General features: G+C 36.4%; 1 protein-coding gene across 1 annotated transcript; it reads left to right on the top strand.

Moving 5' to 3' along the window:
• Nucleotides 1-5,235: 5,235 nt before the first annotated feature.
• On the top strand, nucleotides 5,236-7,273 carry LOC149025343 (ethylene-responsive transcription factor ERF003-like). Its single transcript, XM_089143112.1, has 2 exons — nucleotides 5,236-5,411; nucleotides 5,534-7,273. Exons 1-2 carry the CDS (start codon nucleotides 5,329-5,331, stop codon nucleotides 6,015-6,017), a joined length of 567 nt encoding a protein of 188 aa, XP_088999238.1. The 5' UTR covers nucleotides 5,236-5,328; the 3' UTR covers nucleotides 6,018-7,273.
• Nucleotides 7,274-18,052: the final 10,779 nt, after the last annotated feature.

Consider the following 18,052-nt stretch of genomic DNA (forward strand, 5'->3'; position numbering starts at 1 on the left):
TATACATCCACACTCACGTCTATTCACGTCAGGACAGGACAGTATGGACCGTCAACCCAAATTGATCAACTCCAGATCCTCTCCACCTGTTCAGTTATACATCCACACTCAGGTCTATTCATGTCAGGATAGGACAGTATGAATCCCACACTCACATGAATAATAATTGGAGAGATATATTACTGTGGATTAGGATACACATCATCATCTATTTCTTGGTTTTGTGCATCTTAGTGTTGTGGGTGTGCCATCTCTACTATACAATGATCAATGGATTGCTATGTTACTCAAGTCATACTCACAATTCTTTTTTTAAACACTTTTTTGTGTGTTTCTGTTCAACACATATACATACCTACAATTATACAACATGCAAAATCAGAAATCTTAGCCAAAGAAAACTCCACACACATACACACACAAAATCAAAAAGCATAAAGCCAAAAAGTAAAATAGATGCACTTTGAAGACTTCCCCAAAAAGAAAGGTGTGCTGGTTTTTGTACTGCCTATCTCTCATACACACTAGGTAGATCTTTTTCGTGGTGTACACAATGGTACCCTCAATGGTCAAGACGAGACACCTCTGGCACCATTGCAGGAGCCAATGGCGGTTAGAATGAGTTCGGATCCTCACCCCGTCGGGAGAGCACACACTGCTCCCCGACGGCTTCCCAACCACACAAACACGTGGGGCCCACAAGTGTTTGTGTGGTTGGGAAGCCGTCGGGAAGCAGTGTATGCTCTCCCGACGGGGTGAGGATCCGGATCCGGATCCGGTTAGAATAGTTATTCCACCCTCTTGTACAAAGAGTTAAAGCATAGGTGAACTTAGAACTCCAACAAACATTTTTCTGTTGAGGGATTAGAGAAATCCAAGGAAACGGCATGGCTGTTCACCCGCTGCAAGGAACAAGACTCGAGTGAGTTTTTTTTTTGTTTTCTTTTAAGAGTAAATAATGAAGATCATATAGTTTACATTCATAGACAACATGGGCACTTATGTTTTTTCTTAAATGACCATTGTGCCTTTTTAGGAAAACTATGGAAAATCATTTATGATCTTAATTTGAAAACTCGTATTGTAGGTTCGAGAACTTGGAATGTAAGTAGAAAGCAACTGTGAGTCATCTAGATTAAGACCATTGGATTAGGATTTGAACTAATGGAAGTGGATGTTGTAAATGATGAATCTGAAACTTTGCTAAGTTCTGAAAGAATAATTGACTCAAACATTGACAGACTGAAAAAATGGATTAAGAATTTGTGCGGTACATTTGAGAGTTTCTTGAGATCAAGTAAGACCTCTCCTATGTGTGGAAAAAATGTTGGAGAAGAGCCAAGGGAAGAACTACTTTCAAAATGCTCTTGGATTAATTTCAAGGGTATGGGTCTTTTGACCTGCAAGTAAAAAGGCCAGATTGAAAATTTCGACATTTTAAACCCCTATTTAATGATTTATTTGATAAAAAACGTATTATTTCACTCCTAAGCCATCAAAGAACTCGTGGCAAAGAGGGAGAACATTGCGAAGATCTTCTAAAGAGTCTTCCATTTACCAACTAAACTTTCTTAAAATTACTCTATCCTTTATTCTTCTAAATATCATCTCTTGATTCTTTATCGTTAATGGATCCCCGTGGAGAGATCCTTTAGTTAGAAGAAACCTAAAACTTTATCTCTATATTTGGCTATTTGCTTTAAAAGAGTGGGGAAGGAAGACCACACGGACCATTAACATTTTAACAAGATCAGAAATTCCCATGCTAAACCAAAACTGAACCAACCCCTCCCGGTTTATTAAACCAAAACTATATTCGATCCAATGGAAACCAAACGAATTTCACGGTTCTGTCCCGTAGCCCTTGCACTAGCGCTGATGTTAAGGGTCTATTGATGTCTTGACTTTTGATTTGACACATAGACGTTTGAGATTTGACACCTGGAGGGTTAGTGGGCCCATATAGTATCACGTTTTGGTCAAACATAACATATTAGCTGTCAGGTGTTGATTATGATGATTCACAGAGGGGTGTAGCACACAATATCAAAACCCCGGTCAAGAGCGAGAGGAGCGCCATAACTCGCTCCGAGTCTTCATGGGAACATTGAACCGAGGCGGGGGGAGGTACGTAAAAAGTGGGGGGCTGAGGAGACAGCGATCATCAATTCATAAATACCCAATGTGGGCCCCTCCCCACATATATCCTTCCTTCTCTTTCTTTTTTCTCCACGCGCTTATTTTCTGGGTCCCACAACCCATCTGTATTACGTAACATCAAAACCTTTTTTTCCCTTTTGACAAAAATTTCGTGTGTTTTTCTCATATTCGTTAGCTGTAACCCAAACTAAAATGTCTTTTTTATTTTATTCCTTCCATGAAAGACTTTGAAAAAAAAAAAAAAAAAAAAATTCCAATCCAATTTTGGTTCATGATTCCTTAACCCCACACGCCAGACACAACCCGAAAAGTTCTTGACTTGAGACTTGAGACTTGAGATGTGATTAATAATTAATTTAAAATTTATTAATTTATTATACTAATTACTAGGCAAATCAGAAATTTTGGGTCATGTTTTAGGCTTTGCTGGTTCTTGACCCCATCATACCTGTAGGACCCATAAGCTGATTCATCAATACCGTTCATCTCATGATCAATCTTGATCTTAGTGATTATATGCCACGTATCAATTTTTTAATTCCATGTAAGACCCTTCCCTTATTTGAGTAAAGGAAGGAACATTACAGCCCAAAAGAAGCAAGATTTAGGCTTTATTGACCGAGGGAGTCTTGACTAATCTAACTAAGTGTGTTTTCTGAACTTTTCCCTCTCCAAGTACCAAAGAATCAATAAGCTTTGGATTAGAGAAAATGAGAAAACCCCAGATGCAACTTCATGCTTTCAAACTCGTGTATTTTTACATTTTTACTAAAAGATTGATCTGCAATCCAATTCTAAGAGTTTGCTGATGTAAAAGAAAGAAATAAACGTAAAGTGAAAACCATTTTGCACTTTTTTGGGCCATTGTCAACTAGTCATAGTGACTGGCAGCTCAATGGATGATCGAATCCATGAACTAATTTGCACTCAAGAAGCAATCGATGCGGTGATTTTCAATCATACGAATATCTCGATAATAGAAATTGATGCGTTCAATCATACGAATATCTCGATAATAGTGTCATTTATATGCGTAATATTTTTTATTCATATTTTCTTTTACTTAGGTCTAAAATTTATTTGGATTCTTATGTTTTGCTATGTTTACAAATTCTATCCAAGTTGATTATTTAAGTCTATCTATTTATAATATTTTAGTAATATACTTAGTGACATAACTTCATATGGACTTTATGCATACTTATACATATAATACTTAAAGGAGTTATCCCTTAAAATCTCTAGGTTTCATTAGTCAATAGTGATGGTCTTGATGATCCAAGGAGGTTCGACTAATTCAGGAGGATATTAGAGATCTTTCACAGCTCATCTCTAGTTAGTCTTTATCAATTTTTTTTTTCTATAGAAGCTACTTGTATGGCTGATGGTCTAGCTAAGAGAGCATTGTCTAGGACAAGTAAGACATTCATTCTAGCCCATTTTCTTGCCTTGGCTTCTTGATATTTATAATCAAATTGTCTGGTGTTCTTCTTGTCCTGATTTTCAATAAATTGTCTTTCTAAAAAAAGAAAAAATTAAACTAAATTGAAGTAAATTTCTAGGTATAAAGGATAACCAATTTATCCAAATTTTTATGGAAAAAAAAAAAAAAAACTCTTTAAGAATATTTTTTTAAAGTGGGTCCCACACACGGGTCCCAATTACACTTTGGACTTGGGAGATCTGAGAAGGGTGGAATTTTGATTAAAAGAAAATGATGATTATGATTTACATATAAGGATAGAGTAGGATATAAAGACCCAGTCAATGATTCATAAATGCACACGTGGCGTAAGTGAGATGAATAAGTGGGTCCCACACATAGCTAATTACTACTGTGCATCACGATGATATCTACCACCACACCTTTGGCTTTCTCCATGAAAAATAGTAAACTAGCGTGAAGAAGAAGAAGAAGAGGTAGTTGATTTGTCCAGTATTGTAACTTGTAAGCCTCTCTCTCTATCTATCATGTGCTAATGATCAAATCCTCAAACCAGATAATTGCTTATAGTATGTATCCAAGGATGCCAAGGTCAGAAATGGCAGGACGGTGATGAGGTGATTTACAAGTTACAGTAGAAAAAAGAGAGTTGTTTTCTTATTATCTACTAAAGAAAGACTGCAAAGCATGGGTTGAGAGGCATAGGCATGTGGGTGAACAGTAGTAGGTAGGGAGAAGAAGCCATGGCCTTTGGCTTTGTTTAAGTTTCCATGTTAGTAAGAGCAAGTGATGTGAGCCATGTACACAGAAACAATAATAAATACAAAAAATTGTCACAAGAATCCACACGGTTCGGGTTTCCTGCCACCAAACACCACCCACCATGTATCTGAGAAAATGTCCCAGAAAAACAAAAGAAAGGGGGGAAAAGACCAAAACCCAATCACCCAATGCACGTTCTCATCGTATCTGGACACTCCCATGATTTTAAGCTTGTTTCAGAACTTGTCGAACACTTTCCTTTGGATAAATTAAGTAGAGTACTCAAGTAGATTCTTGATAGGGGTTTAAGCAGATCAGAAAATAAAATTTATAGCAGAGAGATAGAGAAACCTTATCTGCCATTCTATATTAAACTGACCATGTTGGGGGCTCAGGGTGGGGACCCAGTTTGTGGTGATCCCCTCCTGGGAGTTGCATGTTCTGGGCAGAGGAAAGTATGAATAAACAGAGAACAGACCTGCACAACATACAATAAAATGGCCGTGACAAACCAAAAAAAAAAAAAAAAACAGTAACATGGCCTTAGATTTTCTTCATCAGTAGTTGTCAGGAAGAAGGATTGAAGATAAGGTAGACGACAGATTAACATAAAATTATGGATATGAAATGTATTTGGTCACTTTCATATAAAACCTCACCAGTTAAGTGTCAATAATAAGAAATAATTGATGTTAATTAAGCACTTCTTAAGCCAACTGTTACACATAAAAATAAATAGTAAGACCATGAGCCCCAACACCAGGTGGGCCCATTTTGCTTCAGTTGGGTCCTCCGTCCCTCAAGTGTTTCAACAAAGCCTACTATATAAATCCATCTATCCCACCTTGTTCTACCCCCCTCTCCTTCCCTCTCAGCCTCAGATAGTTTGGGAAAACTCTCCGATTCTCTTTCACGCATTTTTACAAACACTTTTCCAATTTGAAACGTTTCTCACAGTAAACATGGCCAGACAGCAGCAGCGATATCGAGGCGTTCGTCAGAGGCATTGGGGTTCTTGGGTCTCTGAGATTCGCCACCCACTATTGTAAGTTACCAACAAGTTTGTTTATTCGGATTCCCAGAACAAATGTTCCTCTTTATTTGGTTTGGAACTTGGATGTTGCTTTTGGAACAATGTTTGTAACCTTTTGTCCCTCCTGAACACAGGAAAACCAGAATTTGGCTAGGCACGTTCGAGACGGCCGAAGATGCAGCCCGTGCTTACGACGAAGCTGCGAGACTCATGTGCGGGCCGAGGGCGAGAACCAATTTCCCTTACAACCCCAATGCACCTCACTCTTCTTCCTCCAAGCTTCTCTCTGCAACTTTGACAGCAAAATTACATCGTTGCCACTTGGCATCTCTCCAACTCAGCAATTCAATGGTTAAAGAACCACCAAGAGCACCCTCGACCGTGGTCATGCCCCGGGATACCATTGCCCAAGACTCCAAGGAAACGAGTGTGTGGTCTCCGGAGAAGAAACCTGCAGTGGACAACACTCAGACGAATTGGGTCATGAAGAAAGCTCAAATGGAGACTACCCAGCAATTCAAACCTCTTGAAGATGATCATATAGAGCAAATGATAGAGGAATTGCTTGACTATGGGCCTGTCGAGCTCTGCTCTGTTGTCCCTTCTCAGGCTCTGTAATGTAGCCTTTTGCCTCCCACCATTGCATTTCCTCTCTTATGATATCCTCTGCTAATGTGACACATTTTTCTTTTTTAACCTTTCGGAGTCAGAAGTCTCTCCTGTAGCGTCACTAGCTGGTATCTAGTATACGTTCCAGCCTTCTACGTTCTTGGTCCAAGTGATCAGTTATTGGTAGTAGAATGTACAGTAGGTGAATTTATATATTAAGAAGATAAGCTTTAGTTATTCCAAACTTATCTGGTCATGCTTTTGCTCGATTTAGATGTAAAAAGGATCGAATTAAAGAATAAAGAAAAGAGAGGAATTAGAAGTTTCAATGCTTTCTTTGCCTTTAAAACTGATCTTTTGTGGCTGTATGTACCCTCAAGAGAAGAGGAAAAGAGAAAAGTTGAGAACTTTTTCTTTTTTGGATTGTTAGGCCTGAAAAGGATTTTTTGGGTTCATGTCTGAGTTTGAGTGGAGATGTGCTTAATGGCTCTTGATTATGATGATAATGGTGGGTACTGGGTTTCCTTCTTTTACTTTCTCTGTTTCTTTCAGATTTAGAGAGCTGACTGAGTTCACACATGTCCTTCAATATGAACACTATTCCCACCAAGCCCATTTTTCTCTTTCTCCGTGCCACCTCTTCTGCAGATCATCGACATTTCTACCTGCCTTAGCTGAAATGACTCTGAACTTCTTTCAGAGCACAGCCTTTGACTCTAAACAGGAGACTTTTTTGTTCCATTTCTTGATTTCCCTGCCTCTCTGGTGCCTGAATTGATAATTCTCGAAGCACAATGTGAAGTGGTCTCTCAGTTTCCAACATGATGGATCCCACAGTAAGCTGTCCTGGGCCATTATTTTGTCACCATGTTCATACGTTGATTGCTCTCATCAACACGGGTTAGATGCCCTGATTGCGGGATTCATTCCTTCAGCTGGAAATCTGGATCTTGCTAGATCAGCTTAATCATCTGTCAAGGTTTTAAAACTTGGAACTGGGTATGGCATTTAGAGTAAAATTGGCTCAGAATTGGAACAACTCAGTCAGACTCAGTGACCCCCCACCCCAAAGATCATCAAGCACTTGCTCAAAGAGTGGAGCCAAACTAATATAATAAATATGAAGATCCACCATAAACTGTATCTGGTAAAGCATTTGATCATGTTATAAAAGCAAGGAGAATTCAATTTTGCCTGATCCTTATCCAAGAAGAATGATTTCAAAGCAACACTGACACTGTGCATGATACCTTTGCTGATCTAACCACCGGTAGCTCTGTTATTCCTCTTTCTCAGCTTGTCTTAGAAATTTAGTTCATCTTATGTAAAGCTAAAGTATTTATTGAATTTATTATTTAGGGTAAAATTTCTACCAAAATTTTTTTTTATTTAGTGTAACATCATTTTCTTCCCTTAATTTTTTCATTAAATTTAAGTTGCAACTTTCCATAATAGCTAGTTTTTTACACTAATCAAATTCCTGAGTTCATAAACCCATTTATAATCTTTCTTTTTTTCTATTAGTTTCTTTAAGTTTCCATTCATGAGGAGGTCCCATCCTCTAAATCAATTAATGATTATCAAGCTATTTGGAAATTGATTCTGTCCCCCACAAACATAAAAAAAAAATTTATAGTGGCTATCTCATTATTTGCTCCTACTTTTAATTCAGGAAAGTTGATTTAAGAGATCTCATGTTATTGAGTTTATAGATGATGGCTATTTTGAATTTCTGAATGTAGCAAAACAGTTGTTACCAGTGAATATCTTTTCCAAGAACATCAGAATCCCATGAAGCAGAACAATCTAATTAACCTTCATAGTAATGCTTTCTGAGTTCACAGTTAAAGATACAGAAGAAATGACTGGACTTTTTTCCTGGAGAAAAATTAGAAAGAAGAAATGAATGAACTCCTATTGATGAATTTGTATGTTATAATGTCAAATACCATCAATTAAGGGCAGATTATCTGCTGAAAAGTAAAATTGGAATACATCAAATCAAATTCATTTAGCCGTTGAAATTAATCAAATAAGGTTCAAAGGACAAAATAATAGTATTGTTATCAAATCAATCTCATTAAAGCTTTCATGAATCTGTGTTTTTACTTTTTTACATGAAGACATGGATGCCTGTCATCAGTTTGGTGCTATATTTAGCTATGAATCACCAAACCATATGTTGTTTTCTTCTTTATCTAAATTTGGTCAACCCAATGCTTATTGAGATTCAACTTTTCAGAGCAGATTTTCAGATCAGATTCCACACATTATGAAATAGACTCTGTTTCAGCTCTTCTTTAAAAAGGCAAAAGGAGACCAAGTTTTGAAAACCACTTATCAAACAAACATACATGTAAATCATCGGATTGTCATGGTTAAGTATGAATTACCTATAATCCTCGCATCGAATCATTTGCATCCGACGTAAAATTATGATTTTTGTGGTATATAGTCTTAGAGAATCTAACCATATTATCCTAAACATCAATGAACAGGCTTTAATATTATTATAACCCAGAACCATCAATGAAATGTTTTTTAAAGAAAACTTGTGCCACCATCAAAGAAGTGGTAGGCCTGTAACAGACTTGAGTAGAAGCTTACAGTGTAAAGTTTTATTCCCTTGAATCAACACCAGAGGATTAGACAATGGAATCAAAAGGTCTAAGAAGAGATCTTTCATAGAAAAAGTGGTCAAAACCAATTATGGTGAATAGAATCTCATGTAGATTTATGAACTGCCCTCACAATGTCCATGGAAAAAATAAAAAATTCAGTTTCTTAAATCATTGATGAGTTTAGGTAATGGGGGCTGCCGCTAGTCAAGAACCAGAGATTTTCAAGAAAAGGTTGGTGGCCTACTCATACAAAGAAAGACAAAGCACTTTCCTTACATTCTCTATCTGCTCTCTGTATCTCTCCTTATGTAAGTTTGGATCTTTGTCTCTGACAAGATGAGAACCAAAATTTTGTAGCAATTCAATGTGTCACACCTTCTTATCCTCCTCTCTCCCAACTCCCATCCTTCCACATGGGTTTGCATTCCAGAAAATGGGCTTATCTAATTTTCACATGGATCTTACAATCTCCATTTTCCCTTCATTTTAGTTTTGTTTACAGAGGCTGGAGACTGGACCACTCCTGGTTCTGTGCAATTATCAAAGATGTTAGGAGTTCCAGAGATATTGTCCCACATCATGTATCTAAGACTTACTGGAGTCTTAACACATCATTAGATCATCTTCATTCAATTTCTTCAGGTTTTAGAGTCATTTGAACTAACAAATCTGAGTCTGACAAACCCGATTTCGAGTTTATAGTCCCATGAAATGGTAGGACCAACTCTGCTAATTGTGATTGATTATTATGTCATTAAGTTCTAATTTGTCTAATGTCAAAGGCAGAAAGGAAAGAAGGAGACATACGCAGGCGGCTGCTGTAAAACTTTTTAGGCAAATCTAAACATATTCCTATGAAAAGCGATTGAGTTTTGAGTATCCAAGCAAGATTTGTATAAAAACAAAGAGAAGAAAGAAAACCCATTTCCCTTGTTTGTTGTTTATCACTTGACATGCACATTTCTCACTCTCTCCATTAATGTGAAATGTTGAGTCAAGGAAGAAAATGAGAAACACCAATTTTAAGGCTACAAATTCACTTACCATCACCTCATATGTGAATCTATGAGTTGCGTGGCTTAGATTGCTTAGATTTCTTGTCTTGTTGAAGGTAGGCATAAGCCCACATTGGATAAGGAGGAAGTAGTCTTGTATAGAATAGATGCCAAAAGAAAGTTAACTCATGTGAATGCAAATGCTCATGCTTTGTCTCCTCATGCATGTTATGCTTAGACTATGCAAGGGTTACTGTTTTGGTTGTTGACCAAACATTCCCTGTTCACCCATGATGCCTTTTTCTTTTGTCTTCACCTATCAGAGGTCATCAGCTAAGTGAGGGTCAAGTCTGTAATTTTCCTCACTGGTTGCATTCTTCATGGCTCAATTGAATTTGTGGTTTACTGAGGCTTGTACTCCTTTTGAACCAAGCTGATTTTACTTGTACTTGGACCGGGGTTATATGTTGTTCTTTTGGGCTTAGAATGCATTGGGTCTTAGGGTTTTAGGGCTTATATGTTCTTTTGAGGGTTAGAATGCATTGGGTCCTAGGATTTTAGGGTTTTGAGTCCTAGGGTTAATATTGTTCATTTTTTATGTTATGGTTTAGGCTTATGTGCTCGTCTTCTTCCTCTCTTCTTTGGGCTATATTTTGTTGTTCCATGGGTGTAACATTGCTGTTATTGTTGTGGTTTAAGGATCTCTCATATGAGATTCATCATTTTCCATATGGTTATCATACATTTTGTAAGGTAAATGCTTCTCAACAATGCATTGAGTTCGAAAAATGAGCTTCGGGATGTAGGCCAGGTTTGGCCGAACTCAGTGATCATTTGTGGGTGTAATCTTTTTCTTTTCATTCTTGCTTAGTTGTTTTAGCACTAGGATATCTCGTCAAGACCTAACAAGCTATGATCAATTTGGTTCAGGTAAAGTTGGCTGGTTTGTTTTGGTGAACCTAGACATCTGATCGATAGGTTGGACCGGGCTGGTTCAATTTGATCTATTAATCATCCATATAGAACCCTTTTTTTTTTTTTTCTGTTTTTCGGTGAGCATCAGTATAGAGCCTGACAATCTTTTCCCTCCTTTTTTTTTCTTTCTTCTTTATCCGCGAATAGAACCTTACAATCTATGTAAGTGGGCACCTTGCGAATCTTTCGTGGGCTCTAAATGATCAAGAATCCAAGGTTTCTGTTTATGGGCCAACTCCATTCTTAGTCCATCATTAGAAGATGGTTGGGCCTAAAAGGCCCAGTCAAGAATGCTCGGGGACTCGTGGCTGGGACTTCCCTGGGAGGGATTTTTATTTGTTCATTTGTTTACTTGTAACACACGATTTAAATTGATATTAACCCCGAGGGGTAAGGGTGTCAATTGCGTACCAAAACCGTTAAACCGTACTGAACCGCGCAGTCTAAAACAGCACCGTATTGTACCGTTCAAAATTCGGTACAGTTCTGATTTTAGGTACTCATACCGTCAGTATGTACCGAAACCGTACCGAATTGGTACCGTACCAAATTAAGCAATATAAATTGTAATTTTACAATTAAAACATTTTACCTTTACCCTATCCCTAATTCCCTATTTTAGTTTTTCGTTTCATCATTCACTCATCTTCTTAAATTTACATGTTTTGTCTTTATTAATTAGATTTGCTTGCTTTATCTCTGTTAATTTCAAATTCTATTGATTGGTTGATCACAATTTCATCAGGATCTTAATGAACTAATAACAAAAGTGGTATAAGTTCATTCGTACAAAAATTATACCGCACTAGATACCGTGTTTAAACTATTTTCCCGTGCCGATTAAATATCAAAACCATATTGAACAGTTATTCTAAATACCGAAACCGTACCGTATCATTTAAATCCGATACCGCTACGAGTTCAGTTTTCGTATTCAAAGTTAGTATCATCATCAAATCGCATCGAATTACCGAAACCGTACTAATTGACACCCTTACCGAGGGGTAGCTCAGTTGACAAAAGACCAACGCTTCCACATAGGAGGTTAGAGTTCGAATCCCCTTGGGGCCAGGGGCGAAGCCCTGCCTATATTAATTATAAAGTACCCTGAGGATGTAGTCGAAGTGCACGTAAGCTGACCTAGATGAACCTTAGATTAAAAAAAATAAAAGATTGATATTGGGGATTGGGGCATTACATAATATAAGTGGATGGGCATTACATAATATAAGTGGGGCTTTGTTTGGTCTCGAAGATTTTTTCTTTAAATACTAAGGAATTTTATTTATTTAGTTAATTTTTTGGATCTAGTGATTTTTATATATTGTGGATGAGGGAGGGGGGATATTACATAATATACCATCATGAAATCGAACCCATCACCTCATTCACTAAGAGGCATTGGTCTTACCAATCCAATAACCTTCGATGGTATGATGGATTTTTATTTTTGAAATAAAGACGCTTTATATATATAAAGAAAAATTAGGGATGTGGATATTACATATACCATCGGTAATGATTGAACCCATGACTTCTCCGATGGTATGAGGGATTTTTATCGGATCCATATTCATTCAGTTCTTTATCGATAGGTGACATGTGTCCAAGGTAAGATCCAAGGGTTAAAGTTAAATTAATATAAAAAACATTCATATTTAACTAGAAGGCATTTTAATTATGACTAGTAGTCATGTAACTTTGAATGTACTATTGACATAAAATATAAATACAAATTAAGTTTAATTAGTCTCCAACACATTCTTTCTTGTTCTTCGCTTTCAACCTCTCACTATAAATTCTAAAAGTAACATATTTTTTTTTAATGATAAACTTTCTAATGCAAAGATTGGGACATTGGAAAAAACTAATTTGGTATGTATATGTTGATCATAAAACTTTTAAATTATTTTTTATTTTAAAATCATAGAATTATGTTGATCATAGACCTTTTATATTAAATTTTTATGTATAAATTAGAAAATATTTTTAATTATATTGGGTTTCACAAATAAAAAACACAATATGTGTTATTCAAAGAAGAGATATAAATATTCTTCTTTTCAAATGCTTGAAATATTCATTGATTGAGGGAAGGGATACAACACAATCTACCTCTAGGTTTCTTGGATCAATCACAACCCAAATGCGATTTTACACTTCAACAAGTCCATCCTGGAGTTTTGAGTATATATTATCTCTAATCCATTTCAGTATCCGAGTTTCACTAGTTTGGGTACTATTCTCTTGAAGCAGCCTACTACATCCTATATCCCACTTCAGAATCCAATTTCTTTGCTATGTAGCTGCTATGTCAAGCAACAAATCCTATAGATTGTGTGTTTTTAACTCTTCAAGAACTAGAAATGGGGCTTTTCGATTTCCCAAACTGTGACATACCAAAAGAACCCAACTCGTTTAGTCGCATTATCTCATGCATTGAAGGGAATACCAGAACGACAAAGATATAAAACACATGCATTTGCACGTGTATTTTTACTAGTTAATATATTAAAATATTTCTATCTTCTAAATCTCATTCTCTCGTCTTTCCTGCATCATTTTGAGTTCTTATCTCTCTTTGTCTCTAGTTGTAACTGGATAAAGGATTTATACCAGCTGAATGAAAGAATGGAACAGATTGCTGTTATGCGAAGAAAGAATAGTAAAAAGAAAAAAGAATACCTCAAGTAACATCAAAGAAGCAAATTCATGGAGAGCATTGATTTTATTTTTTTAACTTAGAAAGTGAAGACCATTTTCCTTTTTGTTGAGAATTTGTTGGTGGAGACTTGAATACTGGCTTAATGGATATTTGGTGTGATGGGAGTTATATGAATGCTGTAATTTTGCATCCCCAGAGGTTTGGTTCAAGTCACCTTTTAGTCAAAAGAAAGAAAATAAATATGATATATTGTGTTTGTCTTGTTTGCAATGTCTAACAAAAATCAAGGACATTATTATGTTCATGATTACAACACCTTTAAATTGTTTTTAAATTAAATAATAGTCATTGGGCTTAACATATGTTTAATTAACCCACTCATATGAAATAATTCACATAAAAAAAAAACCATATCATTTAAAAAACCAAAAAAAGACTCAAGGGTGCTGGAGATTTTTATCTCATAGAACTTCAAAACCTGAATTTGGAGCCAAACAACATCACAGTTTTTGGGTTTAGGGGTCCAGATCGATTGGAAGATTTGAAAAAATGGAACTTTTCTAGTTATGGTAGAAACACCTGAAAAGGAATAATGAAAGAGATGGAAGGAGCCGGTGATGAAAATGAGAATGGTGGGTTTGATTTGTTAAACCATATAAATTGATTAGTTGGTTTTCGGTTTCGGCAAGGCGTATTCCAATTGAGTGACTTATTAGAACATGTGGTGAAGTCAATGGTTACTATTTAATCTGAACATTTGCCTAAATTTTAATGATTGGAAATGTATAAGGACATTTTGATCATGAAAAAGGCAATATATTTTAACCCCGAGGGTTGGCTTAGTTGGCAAAAAATCAATGTTTCACCTTCACAAATAAAATGGTAAAGATATCAACAGGGTGGTCGAAAACTTGTATTCATCAGCATTCATACCCATTTAGAAGAATCAATTTAAGAAAATAATTATTCGATTATCATCCGAATCCAATAAGATATTATTCGAATCCGTCGGAATATAATAGGATGTGAATATGGTATTACCATTATCCGATCCGAATCCGATCCATTTATACCCCTATATTCAGGCACCTTTGTATCTGAAAGCATGAAACTTGAGAAAGTGCAGTGTTGATGGTTACTTCAGTACAATTGTTAGTTGTTACTCCTATCTGTTACACTCGTGACTAGTAATAAATATCGGAAGGAATGAAGATTGAAGAAGAAGTAAAGATTCTTTTAGATGTAATTGCACTGGTCTTCATATTGAATCTAGATATTTAGGAAACTTAAAATGAAGAAAACTCTGTTCTCTGCCTTTGCATATCATGACATAGCAGTTGGAAAGCACTTCCTTTCCACTTGTTCTATCCTGCTTTAGTTATGCTGGTGACATTTTCTTCAATATGTTCCTCCTTATGCATGACTGAACAAAGGTGATGGAAATGGTTGTTCAGGGGCATATCTTGGTTTCTGATATCATAGGCTCACACACACTTGTATTGCTGGCTATACTTGAGCCACTTTGATAACCTCCCATACTTTTATTTATGTTCCTTCTAAGCTGGGATGGGATGCCTTTGATTTCTGGTGTTGAAAAATGGAGTTGACATGTTATCTGCATACTGCATTTCACTTAAAAGTGACACTCGACCTCAATATGCTTGGTCGTCTTATGAAAAACTGGATTGGTAGCAATATAAAATTGAGCTGGATTATCAGAATACACCTTCATTGGTTTAGGATCTATGAACCCCAATTCTGTAGATGTGACTCCAGCCAAATCAATTCAGTTGCTGTATTAGCCATCTCTAAACTCAGCCTCAGCACTTGATATAGCTACAACACTCTGCTTCTAACTACAACTACCATGAACAAATTACAAATGTACAATATCATGGTGATGTAGTCCTAGGTTGACAAGGAATCAACTAGGAGGAGGAGCCAGTACCAGGTTTGAACGAGCCAAAATAAGGATTTTAGTCAAATTAAGGTTGGGCTTTGATGATTGGGTTATCTTAATTGATGGAAGACCTATCAGGACAGTATGGGTTCTGCTGATGAAGAAATAATTCTGAATTTGAAGTTGCAGCAACTTAGGGTTTGGGTTTCAGGTTTCAGAGAAGTGGTGAAGAGGGGGGGGGGGGTGGCTGGAGGTCTGGATCAAGTCTTAGTGATTGGTTGTGAAGTAAATCTAATCAATGTATGGTGAGGTTTTGCTGGCTGAATTGGGCTGAGTGAGTTTTAGGCCTTCCCAGAAAAGGTCTGAGATGGAGGTTCTTCAGGTTTTTAGTGATAGGTTTGGGCAGCAAAGGGACTGAGTATTCCTCATCAGTATGGGGTGATTTAATTGAAAATTGGGAGGTTTTTGTTGGTTTTGTTAAGTTTAGACTGGAAGACTTGGATTGGGGGAATTGAAAACCGAAAGGGGAAAAGTAGGGTTCATAGGATTAGAGATTAGAAGAAGAATTTTGTGGGTTATCCCATCAAAATCTGAATGCCAAAACTGCTGTGGATTCGGATATGAAAGTAATTGTACTTAAAATGATCACTTACTCAATGCATATCCAATAAAGAGATGATGAAGACCTTTAGCTGTGAGAGACTGTACTGTTCTATCACCCCATCTCTTGAACCTATAGATATGAAAAGAAACAAACTCACAAAGCTAACTTGAAACATAACCACAATAGGAACCTTAGAAGAGCCTAACTGCTTAACTGAAAAACATAACCCCACACACATATAGAGCTCCATGAACACATGAACATCAAACTGAGATACCTGCACAAACATACGTTAAACATCCTATTTCAAATTAAGTGATTTTAATTTTCAAACATTCCTAATTAACTGGTTGCATGTCTAATTCTGTAGATCCAGAAAGATTACAAGGTAATTAACATAGACCAGTGGACGGGGTTTCCCAGTTTTGTGACAATGTACATGAAACCTTTTCATTCGATCATTTTTATATATATATATTTTCTTGGTAGCAAGATGAATAAAAGCTTTCATTTGGATGGACTGCATTAAGCTGCTTTTACTGAATCTGCTAAAAGCATGCACTTATGCTTACAATACTCAGATGGAGCTAACTTTGTGACTATTGAAGGAACATATCTGGGTCCTAAAGTTTGTGTATGTATGCACCAAGAGACTGTATTGCACAGAAAACTGAAAAGTTTAATAGATTATTGAGGGATTTTCAATTATCTTGATTTTACTGTGTAATGACTTGATTCTGCAGTTCGAGCTGGCCTTTTCTCTGACTTAAGCAAGCAACTATGATCCTAATCAACAAGGCAAAGCTAGAGTTATTCTTCACTTGAAATTACAGTAATGTTACTGAAGGCAACTGTTCTAACATACATGTATTCCAAATAAGTTTCCATCAACCGAATAACCCATTAGAGAAATTGGTGAAATCAATAAACTGTGATCAATCTGTGTAAAGAACTGCCTTAGATTATATATTAGATCCACAAAGGTGCAAATTTCTAGTCTGGAGCTGTTGGAAAGAGTCTTAATACAAACACTGCCATGTAATTTTGTTATTTCAGCCTCAGTGTCATATTGCACTGTTGATTTGTTATCCCATATTCCCATTTGGTGAACTCTTTGGATGAGAAACATTGGTTTTGGGTTCAACAAAAATGTGGTTTTAATTCTTGACTTACCTTTCACCTTGGTTGCTTGAAGAATGCATTCATAGTTGAAAGCCATGACAGTTAGGTTTGTGGATTAGAAACATTGATTTTGACATGCAGCTTGTTTGATATCCAAAAATCAAAATCCCCCACGAAAGACCTTTCAAACAGGCATTTCCATTTTCTAACGGCTGAGGGTTTTAAGGATTGAGAATCAAACTAGTGAGTTTACTATGATTCACACTTCAAAGTACAAAAAATTTCTGGGGTTTTTAACACCAAATCCGATCGTTCGATAAACCAATGAAAAAAGGCATAAAAACATTCCATTGATGATTAAAATGTGGAGAAAAGTATTTCAATGTTATTAACAAGGGTAGCTGACCGATAGAATCTGTAACGGGTCCCATATTCAACGGTAATTTTTTTTAAAACGCGTTTAAATTTTCAAATAATCCTAAGCATCGACGATAAAAGGACTAACAAAAGCTGCAAGTGTTAATAATCAAACAAACATGGTTGGTTTGGTTAGGTCTTATTGAATTCTTAGCAGGGAAGACAAAGAGTATTTAACTGGTACTCGAACATTCACAGAAATGTCCACTCTCTTGTCCACATTTCTAATCAAATTAAAATGATCCAAATTCATATAATAACACATTGAAACATCAAGAAAACTATTCCAAAAGTGATTCCTTATGTTTGATCAAGAAAACATATATAGGTAAGGTGCTTATCTAAAAGTCATCCAAGATGTTCTTGACCAATGAAGATGGAAAACATTTGCCATTGGAACCCGCGATTATGTTTTCAGATTAACAAAACATAACAACAATGTTCTTTCCTCCGTTTAAGAAAGTGGCGAGAGAGAGACACATTTGGCAGAGATGGTGTGCAGAGAGAATTCCAGCAGGGGCATGGTGGTTTTGCGGTGGACAATTTTCAGGGATGTGTAGGTAGAAGATGGGTCCCTTCACCCACCTAAGGGTTGACCATAGAAAAGTATTAAATGGGGATGATTAGGTCATTTATTGCCCAAAGGGCATTAGAGTCATTTTACAATTTACTTAACAGAATTTATGTAGGTAATTTATAATTTTTGCAAGTGGGTGACATGTAATTTAAGTCACTATAGTGGAGA

Source organism: Hakea prostrata, chromosome 2 (assembly GCF_041222555.1).
Source record: "Hakea prostrata isolate BN-2017 chromosome 2, UWA_Hpros_2, whole genome shotgun sequence".
Classification (NCBI taxonomy): domain Eukaryota; kingdom Viridiplantae; phylum Streptophyta; class Magnoliopsida; order Proteales; family Proteaceae; genus Hakea; species Hakea prostrata.